General features: G+C 41.5%; 1 protein-coding gene across 1 annotated transcript in view; it reads right to left on the bottom strand.

Moving 5' to 3' along the window:
- Positions 1–18,001: 18,001 nt before the first annotated feature.
- AKAIN1 (A-kinase anchor inhibitor 1) overlaps positions 18,002–23,462 on the bottom strand; it is a gene marked incomplete at both ends in the record, with an annotated part of 45,922 nt that continues 40,461 nt past the window's right edge. The window contains one exon of the mRNA XM_082668476.1: positions 18,002–18,198. Within this exon, the coding sequence (XP_082524602.1) occupies positions 18,002–18,198 (197 nt within the window). The remainder of the gene's footprint in view (positions 18,199–23,462) is intronic.

The following is a 23,462-nucleotide window of genomic DNA, read 5'->3' as shown; positions in this document are numbered from 1 at the left end:
AATCGTATTCATCTCTACGCTCCAGGCTTCATGGCTTCTCACTAGTACATGTCACTTGAGGCTGGACCCTCCAAATTCTCTTCCTTTATATTGCCAGCCTCTGTTAGCGCTTATGTCAGCCTTTATGGAAGATTTGCCTTAAGAACTTCACAAGTGGACTTCCCTGCTGGCGCAGTGGTTAAGAATCTGCCTGCCAATGCAGGGGACACAGGTTCGATCCCTGGTCTGGGAAGATCCCACATGCCGTGGAGCAACTAAGCCCGTGCGCCACAACTACAGAGTCTGTGTGCCACAATTACTTAAGCCCACGCACCTAGAGCCTGTGCTTCACAAGAGAAGCCACCACATGAGAAGCCCATGCACCGCAACGAAGAGTAGCTCCCGCTCGCCACAACTAGAGAAAGCCCGTGTGCAGCAATGAAGACCCAACTCAGCCAAAAATAAATAAATTTAAAAAAAAGAAAAAGTACCTTCCTTTAAAAAAAAAAAGAACTTCATAAGTATCCAGGTATGAACCTACTACTATTTATACAAGGGGTATTTTCTGGCTCTAACCCAAGTAATATTCAGCATTATATTAATTTCCCTTTTTGTTTTGGGGCAGGGACACTAACGTGTTAAACAAATCAGAAATTAATTCAAATGTATAAATGAATTTTACAGGGTACAGTCTAGAAATACTATAGGGTTAAATTCAAATTATGGGACTATTATAAGCAAAAACATTTAACTGTTTAATGGTTTTTATCTAAAGCTCCAAAAGACAATGTGCAAGTATTACATGTTAAATTAAATCACACATCATTAACGTTGTTGTATACAACTGGTCATAAACAGATAAAGGAAAAAATGGATTATTAGTTTTAAGAAGAATTGGAAAAGGCAAAAGAAAGAGTAAAGGGGAAAAGACACCAAGATATATAAGGTAACTGGATCAAAAATTGCTTCCAAAGATTTAAAATGTTCTAGCCAAAAGAATCACATCATGAGACTTGAATATATGTTTACAGAACCATTATTAATAATCTTTGGAAAACCAAAACAAAGGAAAAAATATCAAACGATTAAAAATTGGCAAATGTTTCAAGTTTCAAAAAGCATTCATTATGGATTGATGAACTTGATATCAATAACCAGCAACATTTCAGGACAGGTTATTAAAGAGATGGTCTGTGAACATTAAAAAAAAAGGCAGTTCTATTTTTAGTTTTTTAAGGAACCTCCATACTGTTCTCCATAGTGGTTGTATCGATTTACACTCCCACCAAGAGTGCAGAAGGGTAAGAAAAAAAAATGGTACTGATGAACCTAGTGGCAGGGCAGGAATAAAGACATAGACATAGAGAATGGACTTGAGGACACGTGGGGAGGGATGGGGGGGGCAGAGCAAAGTGAAAGTAGCGACATATACACACTACTGAATGTAAAATAGCTAGTGGGAAGCAGCAGCATAGCACAGGGAGATCAGCTCGGTGCTTTGTGACCACCTAGAGGGGTGGGATAGGGAGGGTGGGAGGGAGACGCAAGAGGGAGGAGATATGGGGATATATGTATACGTATAGCTGATTCACGTTGTTATACAGCAGAAACTAACACAGTATTGTGAAGCAATTATACTCCAATAAAGATTAAACAAAAAAAAGGCAGTCACTAGTTTGCAATCATATGTTCTTTAAAAATAGGCCATAACAACCACATTTTGATATTGACTAGCTATAACAGATTGGGGGTTAAGATCCTTGAGTTTGTGTGGTTATGGGCAAGTCACTTGACTCTGGACTAAATACCCCAGTGTTTTCCCTACAAGTCACTAATGGCTGTTGGTCTAGAAGTTTCCATGGTGAAATATACTGCAGAAATAGTTGGTTAAACAAAGATCGATAGGTTTCATTGTTGCAGAACTTCTCAGAGTCTTTGATAAGTTCACGTGCATTGCCAGTTTCCAAGAGTGAGCTATGACATGCAGTGTCTTCCAAATTAATTGCATGGAGAACAATTTTTTTCCCCAGAGTATCTTACAGGACAAGGCTCCTATAGAACTCTGAGAAATGCTATGCTGAAAGTCCCTTCAGTTCTAACATTTTATGACCACATGTGGTTAATTATAAACTATTAAAGTCAATAGTCACTATGGCTACAATTAAATACCACAGTTTAGAAACACTGTGTCAGATTTTCATACACATAACACAAAAGCAATTAAAGCCAAAATATATCGTATGTTTGGACTCTGGAACTTACACATTAAGTGATTTAAAACTCAATTTCAAACTAAATTTTAAGGCAACTTTAGATGCCATTAAGCTTGTTTTTCTATTAGTTTTTGTCCCAGGAGCTATTAAAGTATCCATCCTGATGGGCTATCATTCATTCCATTTAAACTGCATGTTAATTCACTTATAAAAAGAAGCAGGAGGACAGGAGGTGGGGGATGGAGAGAGCGCAGCCCCTTTATAATCTGGTTAGGTAATTCTGCATCCTTAATTAGATGAGAAAAACCTTTCAACTTTATCTCCTATTTGACAGGAGCCCTGAGATATGTTCCAGATACAGCACCAAAAAAAAAAAAAAAAAAAAAAGATGGTATCATTCTGTAACTAAAAACATTCTCTAATCACATTTAAGTTACTAATATGCACTTTAAGGCTTATTAACAAAATACTTCATAGTATTGATCAAGATCTTCCTTCTTAGGTCAGTTAACATCTATGATATATATGTGTACAGATTTTGCAAGTACTCATCCCTCTACTTAAGAAGAAAAGGATTCCTCTCTTCTTCCCACATCCTACTCCCAGTGCCCTTGACTCTGATCAAGATTTCCAGGGAAGTCTGAGGTTCCCCCAAGCCCTCAGTTTCCTCAGTTCAGCAAACTTGCAGAGAAGGTAACCTCCTCACTCTTCTCCTTACTAAACTCCCAACTCCCCTATTTACCTAGCATTTCAAAAATACATTGACTTCTCTGCCAGACATTTTATAGTCACCTTGGTCTAAACCTAATCCTCACAATGATCTGGCAGAAAGACAGTGAGGAGGCTGTCACCCTGCAGTGAGGACGTGCAGGCTGGGAAAGCAGAGGGGAAAATTAGGACCCAGTCTCCCCGCTCCTCCCGCGGCGATTCCCACTCTGCCACCAGGGTTCACACTAGGCAGTGGTCATGAGTTGCAAACAGTAGGACGCTTTCCTTTAGATTCTGATCTCACCATTTATTAGACGATGGCTTTGGTTAACTTACTTAACTTCTCTACATCTCAATTTCCCAAACTGTAGAATGTATAGATTGTGGTACACACTTTATAGACAGATAAGGATTAAATCGGTTAGTATATGCAAGAAACTAACCATGGATTTTAGAACATAATAAATGCTAATTAAAGTTTTTATTACTTAATTTCTTTATTCTTCCAAACCATGTATATTGAGCACCCACTCTATACAAGGCAAGGGAGTTGTGGTCATGGATTCTGTAGCTCATATATTATAATTACTGTAATTTACATGAGCTCTTAACAGACAAAAAGACCGGAAAGCTGGGGACCAAGGTATAGTAGTGCCCCATGAAGGATGAGTAGTACCCCACGGTAAGGGGATGGAATGAATCTAGGTAGACCCAAGTATTATTAAATAATAGTAATAAATCAGAAAAAAATTAAGCTTGTTAACACTTTGCTAACAGTATTCACACCTCTTCTTTCCAAAACTTCCACTCATCTCTTCAAACTGATTTCTTGGTAGCAGAATCTCTACCATGGTTTAGAGATAAGGTACACTTAGGTTTAAAGAATAAGGTACTTAAACCACTATCTTAAACTCTCAATTAGATAGAGAAAAATGTTCAAGGGACATCCAAAAGCTTGGGAAAATGTCCTGTGGAAATCGTCAGTAGTCTTTAGGTCCTGGGAGCGCAGATACAGTTTTTCTGAAGGATCCAACAAACTCATTCTGATTCATTGGTTGGCTTCTCTCTTGAGGGACCTTATTATAAATCACAGTCAAGACTCTCCCTCCTGAACGCTTTTCACCTTCTGCTCAGCAGTTGTGTTCTTTTCTTGGGTTTGGTGATGCTTTCGGTACCCTTGAGGGGGTGATTTCTAATGACAGCAGAAGAGTTAGTGACAGAAATGAGCACTGCCCAGCTGACATCACTGTACACAATACGAAGCGGCAGCATCCTCATAAGACCTCTCTAGGCAGCTGAAGGAGGAGAGCTCACGCTCAACTGTAATAATATGGAAAAGTGATTATTTTCTCTACAAGAGGCATATGGTATCTTTCCTAAGAGTTCTCCGATTCATCGGTTTAAGGTATGGGCTGTTATTGACATAATTCCTGCCACAAGATAAAGTCAATCTTAGTCCTACTATGCCTCTGAGTAGCTGCCCAAAGCATGATAACCAGAGGTCTTAAAATTCCTTCACCATTTCATCCCACTTGCAAAATAAAGAAAGGCCAGACTGAGCGGGATCTCCTTTCACCTGTGCCCCATCCCTAAAATGCAGCACAGCTCAAAATATACACTGGGAAGTCTAAAGTACAACTCAATTCCACATTGACTGAGTTCAAACCCTATTCAAAGCACTGCACACTATCGTGGGAGTGCAAGAATGGTTAAGATATGGCCCCTACCCCAGAAGGATTTACAATCTAGCAGGAGAGATGGACACTTCTTAGCGATTGTAAAAAGATGAGGCAGATCTTAAGATAGAGGCATCCCTGTGAGCTTTGGGGCACATGGAAGGCTGTGCTTAGACCAATCTCACTGGGGGAATGAATGAAAGTATAGAGCTGTGAGAAATACTTTTAGAAAGAGAAGATTCTTGAGCTGATTCTGGAAAGTGAGTAAGAGATTCCAAGATAAAAGATGTTGGGGAAAGTGTTCTGGGTTGAGGGGACTACGTGATCACAGACACAAAAGTGTGAAATTAAAGAGAAACTACAAGTATTTTAGGACGACGACGAGAGCATAAAGTGTGAGTTAGGAAGTGGTGCGAGATGAAGCTAAACACATAGAGGAGGTGATCATTTACAAGTTATTTTTGATCCATGAAAAATGTATTCTTGAAATCCAAAATATTTTTAAAATAATAATTTAAAATTTTTATTTAGGGGCTGGGATAGGAAGCATTGGGAGTTTGGGATTAGCAAATGCAAACTAGTGTATATAGAATGGATAAACAACAAGGTCCTACTGTATATCCCAGGGAACTATATTCAATCTTGAGATAAACCATAATGGAAAAGAATGTATATATGTATAACTGAGTCACTTTGCTGTACAGCAGAAATTAACACGACATTGTAAATCAACTATACTTCAATAAAATATTTTAAAATAAATTTTTTTATTTAAAACAACGACTTTTCTTTCCTTTTCTTCCATTTCTCTAGTTCGAAAAGATTTCCATTGACATATCCGTTCCTCCAAGGGCCCGTTCCTGCTCTCCTTTGCCATTTTATATCTAAATAAACCTGTTAGTTTCTACTTTATATGATATGCATTTGAATAACGTCTTCCCTCCCTTTCCTTTCCTAGAACTTAAAACCATCTTGCAAAGTAGGATTTTCACAAGTACCCAACATCATAGCTTTTCAACAGCATCTGTGTGGCGCTTTGAACTTTTCTAAACATTAACATGATTTCTTAAACTAACCCTCTAAGGTAATGTAATAGCGTACTTTTCCCTCTAGAGGGAGTGCAAGGAACTTTCTTTCACTCCACCTCTAAAGAAGTGGTTTTTTGTGTGGGTCAAGGACAAAAGGGAATCCTCGTAGGTATATAACTAGATCATTAACCACAGAACATAACTCTTATAAGACTAAGTGTAGCCTTTATGGGTAGTATAAGTAGAACTGAACTGGATAAAAAAAATTATGTTTTCTTGGAACTTTTTTCTGCATGGGACCAATCTAATGGTTCTCATCCTGTCATGCATATGGTATGAAAGACTTTGCCAAGGATTACCCCTATCTTTGGAAGCCCAGAAGGAATAAAGGTGGGTTTAAAAAAAAAAAGACTCAAAGCAGGTATACAGCCGGATACTTAGGCCTTCCACTAGTCCAGGTAAAAAGGTTTATCCTGCTTGTTTCACCAGGTTAAGAAACCATGTAGTGGTCTTAGCTCTGATGTCTTGCAAGGATTAAGGATGCATTTGCCTCAAGAGCTCTTCGTTCATTGAGCTCTTGGGACCCTCACAGGACTGAATGTAATGACACCAGCATTTGGATACCATTCACCTACCAGCTAATAGTAAAAAGTAGAACTGTGTAGACATATAGAACAGACTTGTGGTTGCCAAGGGGGATAGGAATGGGGAAGGGAATAATTGGGAGTTTGGGATTAGCAGATGCAAACTATTATATAGGATGGATAAACAACAAGGTCCTACTGTATAGCACAAAGAACTATATACAATATCCCGTGATAAATCGTAATGGAAGAGAATATGAAAAAGAATATATATACATATAACTGAGTCACTTTGCTGTACAGCAGAAATCAACCCAACATTGTAAATCAACTATACTCAATTAAAAAAAAAAAAAAGTAGAACCACGTAATGATCCTTTGTCTCTGAAATAATGGAAACAAGCACCAGAAAGATAAACTCATTCGCTTCAGGTCACAAATCTAATTAGTTTTGAAAAAATATCAGCATCAGAGTGGTTTGTAATAGTTTAATAGTTATATTATTTCAGCAGGAACTCCAATTTTCAATAAACTTTTAATGTAATAAAGTAAAAATAAGTTACTGGAGACAAATTAGGATATGAAGCTACTCCAAAAGGAAAATTATTTTAGTAAAGATGATGGAAGGTATTTCTGTTGTGTTGCCTTTGTTTTGTTTTTTCTAAGACAGTAGCAAGACTCTGAGTTCATAACTCACTTTGAATGAAAGAATTCTCTTTGGAAGCTTGGCTGCCAAGGTTTCCAAGAAATCGAGAGGTCATATATCTGAAGAAGACTGCTTTTTTTTTTTTAAAGGGATGACATTTATTCCTTTTCCAAATGTTGTAGTAAAACCAGGTGGAAGAGAATGGTTCTAGCAGTTAGAAAAAAAAAAAAATTACAAATCTGGGGTTTGGCCATTAAAAGTTATTTACAACAATGGAAGGGGGGAAAAAAAAAAGACAACAAGAAGCTGTTTCACATTACATACCTCCCCCCCACCCCAAAGCTTAATACTTGCTTACCAAGTCAAAAAAGAGAAACGGTTGATACACAAGCTGGAGGTTTGCACTTGAGTAAGACATTTATAAAAACCTAGACAGGGGCAGTGTCCTCCCCAGCCCAGGTGCCACTAGGCACAGCACGAGAGACTACAAACTCAACAGGGGAAGGCTGGACACTCAGGGTTTGGGAGTGTAGGCACCTCCACATCTGGCTCAGGGATCTGGGGAGTAAACAAAACCTACCTGGAAAAGAACTGGGGAAGACAACCAGCAATTGACAAGAAGACTACTTCTAATTGTCCTAATGCCACAGAGCTCTAGTCTCTGGAAAAGAATAAAAGTCTAACAAATGACTTTTAATGCAAGTTATTTGTTTACTACTTATATGAGTTATTATAAAATAGGCCTACTTTTCATTTAGAACCAAGACCAAAAATATTTACTTAATTTTATCCTAAACGTGCATGTTCAGACTTAGGACATAAATACACCGTAATACAGACACACACATGCAATACACACGTGTGTGTCCACGTGGACGTGCCCATATGTGCACATTTCTACACAGAGCATAAATCTTACTCCTTTCCTGATTCACTTTAACCTTCTTTTCCTCTTTTCCCTTCATTCACCTCTTCTTCTTTCAAAGATGGATTCAGAATTGTCAAGGCACGGTAATGATGCAGAAGCTTGATGGTGGGAAAGATGATTGTGGAGGAATACAGAGGGGTTTGCAGAAAGTTGGTCAAAAAAGACAAGAGATGAAAAGGGTTGTTATCTAATAGCACTGGATTCCTTTATTACCCACCATGACATAATTTTAAGTGACCTTATCAAAATTTCCTCGCTACAAAACACTGTCTATCAAAAAGCACATCAGTAGAGTATGTAGTTACTCAAGGTTGGCTTCAAGTTGTAATCCTAAAACAAATGAAAGTGAAAATCGGGGTTTTGTTCTTATATTTGATCCCATTATTAAAAATGTGATCTGTAACTGGTACGATATCACTGGTACCACGTCTAGATTAATAATTCACAGAATCAGAGGATTTCTGCTTTGGGGAAGGATAGCAACTAGAAAAAAGAGTGGATCAGTTACCAAGAGCATACTTGAAATAAAGCAGAGTGGCGGGATGCAGTGGAACCTCGGTAAACTGGAGTTGCAAATCAGGGCAAGTCTTTCCAGAGTGAGCTGTTTTCTTTAAAGGAGGAGGGGAGTGGGGTCTTGGCTGATTCTGGGGCGAAGACTGAAGAAAATGAAATCAGCAAGTATTCCGGCAGTCCAATGGACTGAATGGAAACATGAGATGTCCAAAATTAGGCCAGATCTCCCCCAAAGGACTCATGCTGAATTCCGGCAGAACAGGCAGGAGGCTGAGGACCCAAGGGCTCTGAAAGGCAGAGTGAAATTCCCCATAATCTCATGATGCCTACGAAACAAAGTCCCTTTAGAAGGATGAGGTCTGCCTCAAACATATGAAGCAACTGGAACTCTCATATATTCCTAGGAGCAGGGTAAATTAATGCTACCATGTTGGAAACCTCTTTGATGGAATCTAGTAAACACATATATACTATGACCCAGCAATTCTACTCCTGGGTGTCTACCCAAAGGAGATGGCATATACCTACCCAAAGATATGTACAAGGGTATTTATAGAAGCTTTATTTGTAATAGCCAAAGTTGGAGGGAAACCCTAGTAGAGTTGATAAATAAGTAGTGATATATTTATATAATAGAATACACAGCAAATTGAAAAAAAAATTACCCCTATTTGCACCAACATGAGTGAATCTCACAGACAAAAAGTTGAGGGAAAAAGGACAAAAAAAAAGTTTATACCACATGATTCCATCTATATGAAGTTCAAAAATAAGCAAAACTAATTTTTAATTATATAGCTAAAATAGTGGTTAGCTTTGTGGAGGTATCAACCAGCCAAGGGCATAAGGAAATGTGCTTATGTGCTGGAAACATTCTGTTTCAATCTGGTGGCACTTACTTGACCATATACACACATAAGAATTCATCAAGAGGGACTTCCCTGGTGGCGCAGTGGTTAAGAATCTGCCTGTCAATGCAGGGGACACGGGTTCGAGCCCTGGACTGGGAAGATCCCACATGCCGCAGAGCAACTAAGCCTGTGCGCCACAACTACTGAGCCTGCGCTCTAGAGCCCGCAAGCCACAACTACTGAAGCCTGTGCGCCTGGAGCCTGTGCCTCACAACAAGAGAAGGCACTGCAATGAGAAGCCCGCGCACCACAAGGAAGAGTAGCCCCAACTGGCCTGAGGCAGGGAAACGCAATCATCACAGGTTGCATCAGACCGAAACTTTCCGGACCACCCAGTTTCAGGAACTGACCTGGGGACTTTCCACCCGGGCCAGCCTTCCCGCCTTTCGAGGGGCTGAACTAACGGTCCCAAGACTGAGGCGACCGGCACCATTGCCAAGATACCCGAAAAGACCACCAAATAAGGAATACCCTGCGCCCTCCCGGATTCACCACACCCCTTTCCCTTCTTCCCCTATAAATTCTGCCCAAACCCTCGCCCGGGCGCGACTTCTCCGGCCCCTTTCTCTCGGACCAGTGAACCTCGCCCGGGAGCGCTCCCTAATAAAGCTCACTTGAAGCTTTCCTCTGTTTCGCGGTGCCGTTTGTTAAGATCCGACCTTACACCGCCCACGTGCAGCAACGAAGACCCAACGCAGCCAAAAATTAATTAATTCAAATTAAAAAAGAATTCATCGAGCCGTACACTTACATGAAACCTCAATAAAAACATACCAAGGGGCTTCCCTGGTGGCGCAGTGGTTGAGAGTCCGCCTGCCGATGCAGGGGACACGGGTTCGTGCCCCGGTCCGGAAGGATCCCACATGCCGCGGCGCGGCTGGGCCCGTGAGCCATGGCCGCTGAGCCTGCGCGTCCAGAGCCTGCGCGTCCGGAGCCTGTGCTCCGCAACGGGAGAGGCCACGGCAGTGAGAAGCCCGCGTACCGCAAAAAAAAAAAAAAAAAAAATCCTACATAGAATCATTTAATTTTAGAACTAGAAAGAAGCCTAGTGATCATCTTAGCCAACTTTTAGTTTACAGATAAAGAAGCCAAGTCTCAGAAAACTTAAGAAGCTTGTTAATATCATGCAGGTAATTTATTCATTTGTTCAACAAGTAATTACTGGAAGTTTATTCTTTGCTGACACTATATTAAGATACAGGTTATCAAGACGGACACATTACCTGCTTTCATGAAGCCTACAGTTTAGCTGTAGAAACAGAAATTAAACAACCTAAAAAATAAACACGTAATTACAGATTGTGATAAAAATTGTGAAGGACCAACACAGGGTGTTTTTAGTGATCGCACCTGGAGCACAAGCCCAGCTCACCTGACAGAACAGTGCTCTCTTGATTCCAAAAAACACTGCCTTTTCCCATAAACTTTGAACTTTTAAAACACTAGGAGCAAATTCTAAGTCTACATAAATTTATTTCTCCAGATTTCAGAGGGCAACCTTTAATTATAAAGCATGGGAAAAACAATAAATAAATGTAAAGGAGTGACTCTCTCAAGACTTGCCAAAAAAGACTCGATTCCAGCAGGAAGAGCACTGCTAAAATTATTGGACTTGAAATTTGCTTCCTGTTTGTTAAATCTCAGTACTTTAGATTCACGAGGCGAACGACCTGGCAATGGTCTCTCAACCACTTTCGCCTCCCGTGCCTGTTTGACATTTATGTGGATCCAACTGTTATAAAATAGCCAGAAATTTGGAAAACAGAACCGAGATAAATCAATCTCAAGACAACCAAAATCTCTGTAATAAAATGAAAATACACAACACATCTGATTTCTTAACCAACTCACGGTCTGTTACTTTGGAGATTTGTTTTGAATGACGCCAACTTCCGCTTGAGATCTGGGGCAGATGATCTTCCCAGAAAGGCTGCCCTGATTTGCCTGCAACAAAACACAAGTCATTAGTAACCTCAATTTTCTTTAATAGGAAATACCCATAATACCAGTGTCTTGAGTTTGGGTCCCCCCACCTCGAGAAAAGTACACTCTGAGATGAAGATTTGAGTGAAAGTAGTTAATTTCGGAGCTCACCCTAGGAAGCATCCGTGGGGAGATGGCGGAGAGAGACAGGAGGGAAGGGCTGTTCACACCTGGGACACATCAGACTTGCAATGCTAGGAGCCTCGGGATTGGTCCGCCTAAGGGCGAGGAGGCTGGGGTACTTATGGACCATCCATCAGCATTTGAGGGCTGCACCTGGGGACTTAGCTCCCTGGTGCTTCAAGCTATCCCTTGTGTGAGCTGAGCACACAGGCAGAAAGTGACAGCTTTTGTACTGAGACACCATCTGTGCAGAGGAAAATGGTAAATACTAAGGGACTATAAAAGGCCACCAACGGTGTTGGCCACACATATTAGTGGAGTGTTGGTGCAAGCGCGTGCCAAGGGGTCGATTCTTACACACAAATGTCAGGCATGTACAGAAAGCGCTGGTTTAACAGTTAAGTAGAAACCAGCTAAGAGAGGATCTAAGGCACAAGACCAACTTGCTTTAAAAACTGAAAAGCAGTATGTGCCAACGGGCACAGGAAAAGATGCTCAACATCACTAATCATTAGAGAAATGCAGATCCAAACTACAATGAGGTACCATCTCGCACCAGTCAGAATGGCCATCATCAAAAAGTCTACAAATTAATGCTGGAGAGGGTGTGGAGAAAAGGGAACCCTCCTACACTGTTGGTGGGAATGTAAATTGGTGCAGCCACTATAGAGAACAGTATGAAGGTTCCTTAAAAAACTACAAATTGAACTACACTATGACCCAGTAATCCCACTCCTGGGCATATATCTGGAGAAAACTATAATTTGAAAAGATGCTTGCACCCCTATGTTCATCGCAGCACTGTTTACAATAGCCAAGACATGGAAGCAGCCTAAATGTCCATGGACAGAGGAATGGATAAAGAAGATTGGTATATTTATACAATGGAATATTAGCCATAGTGAACAATGAAGTGTCATCTGCAGCAACATGGATGAACCTAGAGCTTATCATACTAAGTGAAGCCAGCCGGACAGAAGAAGATATCATATGATATCACTTGTATGTGGAATGTAAAAAAAAAAAAAAAGATACAAATGAACTTATTTACAAAACAGAAATAGACCCACGGACAGAACAGAAACTTATGGTTACCAAAGGGAAAGGGGTGGGGGGATAAATTAGAAGTTTGGGATTAACATCTACACACTACTATATATAAAATAGATAATCAACAAGGACCTCCTGTATAGCACAGGGAACTCAATATTTTGTAATAACCTATAAGGGGTAAGAATCTGAAAAATAATATATACATATATATGCATAAATGAATCACTGTGCTGTACACCTGCAACTAACACAACATTGTAAATCAACTATACTTCAATTTAAAAAAAAGAAAATTTACAAAATAGAAAAGTAAAAAAATAAAAGCAGTATGTAAATAAAGCTATTTTTTTTCTTTTATTACTTAGACCATGGACCATCTGTGGCCTAGGCATAATAATCAACAGAATTACTTTTCCCAAGGGAAGGTCAGCCTGGGTCTTCACAGCTGCAAGTCTTGTGATCAGTTTCAAAGGAAGAATGAGCCAATAGTTGTCACGTGTGGTACCAAGGGAATTTATATATATAACAATTCATTTTTTTTAACAATTCATTTTTAATGTAATGAAAGAAAAAGAAACTAAATGGAAACTAAAGGAATTCCTACACCTTGAATAAATCTTTATCATAAGATATTATTTTCTAATACATTCCTCACGGGTTAAGGAGAGAAACTATGAAATCAATTAAGACATTGGAATCCTTGGGGTTTTTTAAACTAGATCATTCAACTTAAGATCAGATAAATTCTCTTCCTCTAACAGATGAAGTCATTAGCACGATATTTCCCTTGCCCCATCTCCTGATTTTTGTAAGTTACATTTCTATACTGTCAAGATAGAACAATACACTTTTCTTTAGCTCAATTTTTGCAGTTATATCAGGTTCACTTGATATTTAAGTGAAAGCACTGCTCCTTACCAGTCCTTCTACTGCAGCTTCCCTACACCTAGATTCTTTTTTTTTTTTTTTGCGTTAAGCGGGCCTCTCACCGTTGTGGCCCCTCCCGTTGCGGAGCACAGGCTCCGGACGCGCAGGCTCAGCGGCCATGGCTCACGGGCCTAGCTGCTCCGCGGCATGTGGGATCCTCCCGGACCGGGGCACGAACCCGTGTCCCCTGCATCGGCAGGCGGACTCTCAACCACTGCGCCACCAGGAAAGCCCCTCACCTAGATTCTTTATTTCGATTTACCTTTTTAGTTGGCTGAAGTTCCCGGCCAAGCAGTTTTTCCAAGAAGGGCCCTTGAGTACGACTTTTTTTTAATGCTTGCCTTTGTTCTTGAGTGGCATCTTGGCTGGGAATAATACCCTTCCTTCACACTTTCCTTCCTTCAGAGCTACTCTGTACCTTTCTCCCTTATGCTAGGTTGTCACACGCTGCGATGAAGTAGTCTGATGCCAGCCTAAAGTTCTACCTTTGTAAAACCTAGGTCTCAGCCCAGAATTTTCAAGAATTTTTCTTTTATTCTTGGAAATATTGCTGTTGAGCATTTGTATCCATTTTCCTAGAATATGAGGGGATTTCTTATTTTCTGTTTTTAAGTTAATTTTTATTGGAGTATAGTTGCTTTACAATATTGTGTTAGTTTCTGCTGTACAACAAAGTGAATCCCCTCTTTTTTTGGATTTCCTTCCCATTTAGGTCACCACAGAGCACTGAGTTCCCTGAGCTATACAGTAGGTTCTCATTAGTTATCTATGTTATACATAGTATCAATAGTTTATATATGTCAATCCCAATCTCCCAATTCATTCCACCACCACCCCCCCAATGAGGGGATTTTTTAACATGTATTTTCTTTCTTTTCTTTTCTGTCTTTTTTCATTCCTGTAAGACCAGGTCGTCACTTCTTTCTAAAAGGAGTCCTTTTTCCTGTTTCACCTATTTCTTCCCAATGGTCATTTCCCCTACACTGTAGCCAGAAGACAAAGAGTAATGTCACCTCCTCATTCACGTTTCTCCACATCTGGCTCAGGATTCTGCAGCTGCTGAGGCCTAAGGGGAAGAGAAGCAACTTCACCTGCTCTGTTGTGATTTTCTATTTTGTTACTTCTGGAGTCTCCCGTTTCTTTTCTTTTTTTCTTTTTATTTTTTTTGCGGTACACGGGCCTCTCACTGCTGTGGCCTCTCCCGTTGCGGAGCACAGGCTCCGGACGCGCAGGCTCAGTGGCCATGGCTCACGGGCCCAGCCGCTTCGCGGCATGTGGGATCTTCCCGGACCGGGACACGAACCTGCGTCCCCTGCATCGGCAGGCAGACCCCCAACCACTGCACCACCAGGGAAGCCCCCGTTTCTTTTCTTTGCTGCCACTTTTCAATGGTGATGGCATTGAGCTTTTTCTCCTGATGACGATTTTTGCTGGCCCTTTACTATGTGTTACATTTCTGATTCTGTAAGGCAGTCCGTTCCATCTTAACATAGATATCCCTGGAATTTATATTCTTAAGCTCCCTAGCTAATGCATATGCCCACAAAGATCAGTGATGCTGATGTGTGTATTCTTACACCCAATAGTACTCACTTTTCATACTTACCCTCTCTGAGATTCAGTGTGACTTTCTCTGCAAAAGGAGAATAAAATCTTCCCAGCTACACCTTAATTATGAAGTTGTGACAATGAGATATGTGAGTTAGTGTGTAGTCATATATTTCAGAAAACTTTCTCACACTCAAGAGAGCTGATATTATTATTGTATTTTCTACTTTCTCTTTACATAAACTGACAAATTACTCAAACTGGATTATTTAGTTTCTTTACCAGTTTGGGTACTAGAGTTGCTGAACTAGTTACCAGATTTTTCAGAGATTTTATTCTCTACTGTATTTTATTTAGAAGAGTTGCTACTGTGGATAAATGTAAAATTCCCTCCTTTCTGTAGTTTTTTTATAGAGACCTTAAACCTTGAATATAGCCTGAATGGCATAAGTTCAGTGGTTATCTTTAAATGTTGATTCATTTATTTGTAACCTGAAACCACAACATAAAGGAAGACTAAGCAGCTAAAGAGAAACAAGGATGAAGCGTGAGTTCTTTTTACAACACTCTTCACGCTGGGTAGGTGACTACAGAAAAACAAAGCAGCAGAAAAGAATTTGTCTCCAGTTCCACCCCAGGGACAGGCAAAGCCCAAGACAAACAGCTGAACAGGCAGAGCTGGGAAGCCCACGTGCATTTACTATCTATTAAGCCAGGAAGGTAAAGGGCATGAAATACATGTTCCCACTCATTCCTAAAACCAAAAGCTCTGTGCTGGTTCGTGTAATAACCAAGGGGAAGCCCACCTTGATCCTACGCCGAATGAAGTTCTGTCGGCCCCTTCAAAACCCCATAACTTTATACCGAGGCAGATATAAGGAGGAGTTTAACAGATACATTTATTTTTATGGCTGAGTTTTCTTAGGATTCTGCCAATGAGGCACCTACCTGTCGAGTGCAGGGATTAACTTTCTTTTCTCCTTCCAAGAACTTATCGATATCTCTGTTTCTTGCTGGAGACTTTCCATCTCACAAAGATCATGAAAGACACTCAGCTTTGCCCCATCTACTTACCTTTACTTCCTGAGATCTAAAGGCCACTTCTTAGCACGCACCCTTTTCTGCTCAAGCCTCAGAACACCCATCCCACAGCTGTCCTCAGACAGTGACAGTGAAGGCCTGTTAAGAAGTGCTTTCAGGGTCACGAGATCTAGAGGTTTGGAACAGCCTTGGGATGCCTCGTAGCCCCATGTGAAAGGACCAAAGAGTAGGGCGAAGAAAACTTGGCTATAAATGACAACGTATTTCAAAGCTGGACATATTTTATTTATAAATAACATTTAGATACAGAGGTTAATCAGATATTCTCCAAGATCCCCAACGTACTAGCACAGACACACCAGAGAGGAAAGAGAACGTGTTTATGTGTTTCTGACATACGGCAGCAAAAGCCAAGGCTGGTTATATCCAGACATCTCAGTAAACAGAGTGCCAGATCACTTGCAAATTACAAGCATTGGGTTTATTTTGTTATTTGTGGGTACTCCTGAATAATTTCCCTTAATATCTTCATTCCTATTATCTAGGCTGTACAATTATATCACATCCATTATATGACTTCAGGTCAACTTAAACTCATTCTTCAATTGTCATGAGTACTACTTAAAGAAAATTATGAACAAACCATATTTAAATGTTAACCCCTCTGCTCCCTCCCACAGACATTCCCCCTGTGAATTTATTCCATCTGTACATGGTGTGAGACAGTCTAACAGAACTGATAAGAGATTGTTTTCATTTATTTCTCAATAGTATCCATTCTGGAAAGTGTAACATATTGGAATTCTAGAAGTATGTCTTAATATCAGTCACACTTCATATGTTGATACTTTGCTTTTTAAAAAACTATCAAACGTAAACATTGATACTCTGAAGCCCAAAAATTTCTAACAAAGATCAAATTCTTCATCTGTTCCCAGTAGCATCAACTCAGTAACTGTTGGGAAACCCAGGAAATGGGACTCTAAGGACACAGAAAGGTGTGCGGTACCCACATGAGAGTGGAGCGGAAGTCATTCTGTTGCAACAGAGATGGCTTTATTCATTCACACACATATGGTCCCATGACTGCTTTCACAGCATGGTCCCTTTGTTGATCCCACTGTATTTTCATGTTTCAGTTGAGGAAATGATTTTCCCATTTTATGTGTCATTCATTCCTGATATGTATGATTTTCATAATCTCAAAAAAAAAATCTAATTTGTGGATGGGAAAAGAAAAGTTCCTATTAGCAAGGTACTAGTGCAAGTGCATAGTCTGATGGCAACACAGCATTTATAAGTCCCCAGAGCTTCTTCCAAGGACCCTGCACCCCATAAGCTGACCCTAGGATATCTCCAAGATGGAATCTACAACTCCAGTTTCTCTTCAAGGGGCTGCCGACATCGGCGACTCGTGCATTTAGATTCACCTGTCTTATTTTCATCTTGAAATGGAAAAAGAAATCCATAATATTTCCCAAGGATTTCTGCACAGAGAGGAAACATTAACTATCAAACAACTGACAGAACTGAGACTGAGTTCTGGAAAAGCTGGGGTCCTCCTTTTTAAAAAAACAATATGTATAAATACATGCTTTGGTAAGATCCTGAGGGACTTAGAATTTGCCTTTGCTTAATATGATCTTGGACCTCAACCCACTTTAGTAAAGCCTTCAATTCCATATCTGAGGAGGACTGTAACACCATTCCTTTACCTTTCCAGCACATCTTGTTTAAATATTATAAAGATCACAGTACAGCTCTCGGTGTTTCAGCAGAAAGAACTGCTGGTTAAGGTCACAGACAGAATGCATACAAGGCCAAAGTAAATAAACATAGGGAATCATTTAAAAAAAAAAAAATGAACTTTAGAAATGAATTGTGCTGCAAAACTACGTTTGCAATGACAGTGTCATGTTTGGCCCGACTACGTTTCAGAGGCACTGCATCAATATAAACAGAAGCATCTAATGCACTTTTGCAGAACAGTGCTTCTCGGCCAAGGCCTAGTGTGAATTCATCCTACTGCTAGGTGTCGCTGACACTTCGGTCCGCTTTACTGGCAACATTTTTGGCAACGCATCCTATGCTAAAAAAAAGGCTGGAAACCAAGCGTGTGACAAGAGCCCCATCCACCGTGTTACTTCTTTTCATGCTTCTTGGTTAATTCCCCTGCGCCTGGCCGGAAGCTGCCCCGAGGGGTGTCGCCAGCCCCGGCTTCCCTCTGCCGACTCTCCCGGGAGACCTGCTGCACAGCCCGCAGGATGGCATTCTGCACGATCTGTTTGCTGGCGATCTGCAGCTTCGCCTCTTCCGGCTCACTTCCAGGTTTCTCACCTAGCCGAGAATACAAAAGGGAGGTGAAAAGAACAAGATTAATTAATTAATCTTAATTAATTAATTAATTTTGGGAACCGTGACAGGCAAAGGCAGGTAGGAAAGGAGAGACTCTAACAAAGGTAATATCTCTAGAGGGACCCACATTAGTTGCAGGGGTGCCCTACACAGCACACACCACTCTTGTCTCCACGTCTCCCTTTCCAACACAACCTCCATGTGTCTGCCCCAGCGATGCACCCAATTTCTATTCTCATCATCCCAGCATCCTCTGCTGCTAGCGGTGGACATGAGACATAGTCCTGGCCAGTGAGGACCCTGGGAAAGTTTCTGGAAGGGGGACGGACTCATGCCCCCTTCGGCACCTTCCCTTTCTTCCTATGCAGGATGCAGACATTACACCTTTAGGTGCTGTAGCCGTCTTACAATAAGCATGAGAAGAAAGCCAACATTCTCGGCATGGTTGGGGAGAAAAAAAAGAACCCATTTGGAAAGCATCATTCAGCATCTGTACCAATCCTGGACCACGTACTTCTGGACTTCTTTGTATCCAAGATAAATACACTTCTTTTTGTTTCATCTGCCATTAGTCAGGTTTTATGGTACTTGCAGGCAAACATATGCTTAATGGATACAACTTCACTTGGGGCTGGAGAAGAACAGATTATTATTGAATTCATATTAAGCTCCATGCTGCTCCTGGAATAGCACCCCAAGGAATGAAACCATTCATTCCTCAGAATCCATCCCCCATGATTTAGAAGAACAGGGGTTGGCACACTTTTTCTAATGAGGATCAGACAGGAAATATTTTAGATTTGTGGGCTCTACAATCTCTGTAACAAATACTCAGCTCTGCTGTGGTAACCTGAAATGAGCTATTAAAAATAAGAAATAAGAATAAATTTAAAAGGCAGGCTGCAGGCCAGATTTGGCCCATGGACCATAGTTCGCCACCCCGATCTAGAATGGTGGGAATTTTCTAATTAGAAGGCAGGCAGTCCACCTAACACTGACCCTTCTCCTTCTTCCTTAAAAACAAGACAAAACCCTGATTTTACTTGGGCAGCTCTGTAACTAGGTAGAGCTAGGTTCTGACCAGTGAGGTGGAGGTTCATTTAGTGAAAATTCTGGAAGAGGTCTTTAAGAGGGAAAAGGAAGGTAAAGGCCCTTTGCCCCCTCCCCATCCTACTGCCTGCAACTCTGAAACAATGGTTGTCTCTACCAGGGCTCTTGGTAACCAGGAGGGAACCTTTAGAATGGAAACCATTTTCAGGGATTTGGGAGGAAAAAGTTAGAAGGAGCTTGCATCCAGTGACCACGAAGCCACCATACCAGTCCTCAGCTGCCCACCTCCAGACCTTTCTCATGTTAGAAAAAAAAATAATACATCTTATCTGAAGCACTATTATTCTGAACTTGCTTTAATCATGCAGCAAACTTCACACGAACTCAGACGTGGCAGAATGATCATGAATCTAACATCTGGCTGAAGTGCCAGTATGAAAAGTTAAAATCCCACCTGCTTATATTTAGAACAATAAGTAGATGGGCATCATTCCTTACTCAAAATCATCTCTTCCAATGTTACCTCGATTCAAATATTCTGCCATGAAAATGTATTTTAAATGGGGGCTGGCTTTCACCAGGACTGACTGATTAACAACAGAATTTATACACCCGTGAGAAAAACATCACACAAGAGAACACTGCATCATTCTGGAAGACCAGACATATCTTTTCTCTTTAGACGTGTAACCGTCATTTACTCAGCATGTGTCACTAGCACTATCCCCTGAGGGATTTACAGTCTAATGAATGAGGCAAAATGAATGTATTCAAAACTAAAGGATGGTCCTCGCTCCCACCCCCACCTCCCCAAAACAGCAGAATAAAGTGAACAATCTACACCAAACCAAGCAGAGAAGCAGTAGAGCCCAGAGTCGCGATGTGTAACATACTGAAACTTTAAATTGGCAGAGAAGAATACTTCGAATATTCTCTTAGAAAAAAGAGTGAACAGTAATATCAAGAGACGCGAGGGCACAGCAATTAAGGATACGTGTTTTGAAGCACTTCAGAGCCGGGTCCAAGTTCCTTCTACCACTTACAGCCCTGTGATCTTGGGCAAGTCACCTCGCCTTCCTAAGTCTGTTTGCACATCTGTAAAATGGGCAAGTAGTATCTATTTAGGGGTGGTTGCTAGAAGATCAAGTGACGTAACACCTATTCATCACTCAGTGAGGTTCCTGAGCACTTAGTGTCCACCACTGTGTACTGGTTGGGGTACAGACTGGGCAGTTGTAACGGAGAAACTCAAACATAGAAGAGCTGACACGGGAAGACATGTTGCCTGCTCTCGCCTGTAACAGCCCAGAGGTTCTCCTGCGAGTAGGTGGTCCTGCTCCAACAGGCTCTCTCAAGAGCCCACTCCCTTCCCTCTCATTACTCTGCCCCCAACTGCACGGGTGGAGCTTATTAACCAAGGTCCCATCTGGGGCTGGAAGGACGCCAAAGAGAAAAGGGAGGGCAGGTCAGTTCCTTTTGAGGAATTGCCACAGACCCTGTGACTATCACTCTGCTCACATTTTATGGCGGGAAACTGAATCATATGGGCACACCTACCACACAGGCGACTATGAAATACAGTCTTCAACCGGGTAGCCATATGTCCAGCTACAACTCAGGGAGGTTCTATCGCTAAAACAAAGAAGCAATTACTTCCACACAAGGGCAAGGCTAAATTGAAAAGAGGGAGGATATACACTTGCACTCCCTGATCCTCAGGGAGCTCTGGCTACGACCAACAAAGAGCATAAGTGTGTGGACAAACAAAAACAGTTCAAACGGTCCATGTTTGCTCCTGGAAAGAGTATCTTAGCCAAACCAGATCTGTGTTAACGCTAAAAAGTCCCTAGTGTGAAGCTACTTTTCAATCTTTGGATGGAGGAAGGAAGAATCTAAGGATAAGAGTAAGCTGATTTCTTAGAGAGAAAGAGAAAGAGAAGAAAATCTACTCTAAATTTAGCTGTGACTTAATAGCTGAGCTAAATAGTCTTCCCCTCGTCCATCCATTATGAAGATAGGGACTTCCCTGGCGGTCCAGTGGTTAGGACTTTGCCTTCCAGTGCAGGGAGTGTGGGTTCCATCCCTGGTCGGGGAGCTAAGATCCCACATGTCTCACGGCCAAAAAGCCAAAACATTAAAAAAAAGACAGAAGCAATATTGTAACAAATTCAATAAAGACTTTAAAAATGGTCCACATCCATTATGAAGATAAATTGACTAAAAAGTCAAAGGCAGGGCTTCCCTGGTGGCGCAGTGGTTGAGAGTCCGCCTGCCAATGCAGGGGACACGGGTTCGTGCCCCGGTCTGGGAAGATCCCACATGCCGCGGAGCGGCTGGGCCCGTGAGCCATGGCCGCTGAGCCTGCGCGTCCGGAGCCTGTGCTCCGCAACGGGAGAGGACCCAACAGTGAGAGGCCCGCGTACCGCAAAAAAAAAAAAAAAAAGTCAAAGGCAGTCTGCATGATGCTGTGTCTGGAGCATCCCTTTGGTGACTTGCAAGGCTGGTATAACCTTAACTGCCCTCATTACCACTTTGCTCTGGGTCGGGAATATCTATCTACAGTGAGGATGTGGGACAAAAAAGAGCTGCAACAAGCTGGAACAGAGAAAGACAAGGATGAAGAGGAGGGTAAAGCCACTCAGAGCATTTAGAGAATAAAAGCAAAACAAAAAGTTACATATGGCACCACAGAAGGCTCTAAGCAGCCAAAGCAGCCCTGCAAAAGGAGAATAAAGCGGGAGGCAACACACTTCTCAATTTCAAGCTATTTATAAACACTGCACTAATCAAAACCATACGGTACTGGCATAAAAACAGACATATAGACCAATGGAACAGAACAGACAGCCCAGAAATAAACCCATGTATATACGGTCAACTAATATTTGACAAGGGAGCCAAGAATACCCAATGGAGAAGACAGTCTCTTCAATAAATGGTGCTGGAAAAATTGGACATTCACATATGAAAGAATGAAACTAGACCCCTATCTCACACCACTCACAAAAATTAACTCAAAATGGGGCTTCCCTGGTGGCGCAGTGGTTGAGAGTCCGCCTGCCGATGCAGGGGACACGGGTTCGTGCCCCGGTCCGGGAAGATCCCACATGCCGCGGAGCGGCTGGGCCCGTGAGCCATGGCCGCTGAGCCTGCGCGTCCGGAGCCTGTGCTCCACAATGGGAGAGGCCACAACAGTGAGAGGCCCGCGTACCGCAAAAAAAAAAAATTAACTCAAAATGGATTAAAGACTTAGATGTAAGACCTGAAACCATATAATTCCTAAAAGGAAACATAGGGAAAAAAGTTCCTTGACAAGAGTCTTGGCAATGAGTTTTTGACTATGACACCTAAAGCACAAGCAACAAAATTAAAAATAAACAAGTGAGACTACATCAAACTAAAGAGCTTCTGCACAGCAAAAGGAATGAAAAATGAAAATTTCAAAAAGGAAAAGGAAACCTATAGAATGGGTGCAAACATTTGCAGATCATATATCTGAAAAGGGTTAATATCCAAAATATATAAAGAACTTATACAAGTCAGTAACAGAAAAACAAGTAATCCAATTGAAATACGGCAAAGGAGCTGAACAGACATTATTTCCAAAGAAGATATTCAAGTGGTCAACAGCTACATGAAAAGATGCTCAACATCACTAGTCATTAGGGAAATGCAAATCAAAACCACAATGAGGTATCTCCTCAGGTCTGTGAGAATCCTATCATCAAAAAAACAAGAGATAGGGCTTCCCTGGTGGCACAGTGGTTGAGAGTCCGCCTGCCGATGCAGGGGACACGGGTTCGTGCTCCGGTCCGGGAGGATCCCACATGCCGCGGAGCAGCTGGGCCCGTGAGCCATGGCCGCTGAGCCTGCGCGTCCGGAGCCTGTGCTCCGCGACGGGAGAGGCCACAGCAGTGAGAGGCCCGCGTACCGAAAAAAGAAAAACAAGAGATAAATGCTGGCGAGGATGTGGAGAAAAGGGGGCCCTGGTGCACTGTTGGTGGGATTATATATTAGTGCAGCCACTATGGAAAACAGTATGGAGGTTCCTCCAAAAATAAAAAATGGGACTACCATATGATCCAGCAATTCTGCTTCTGGGCACATATCCAAAGGAAATGAAATCAGTATCTTGAAGAGATGTCTGCACCCCCATGTTCATTGCAGCATCATTCATAACAGCCAAGACATAGAAA

Source organism: Grampus griseus (assembly GCF_964374135.1).
Source record: "Grampus griseus genome assembly, chromosome: 12".
Taxonomy (NCBI): domain Eukaryota; kingdom Metazoa; phylum Chordata; class Mammalia; order Artiodactyla; family Delphinidae; genus Grampus; species Grampus griseus.
This window is presented reverse-complemented; position numbering and strand designations above follow the sequence as displayed.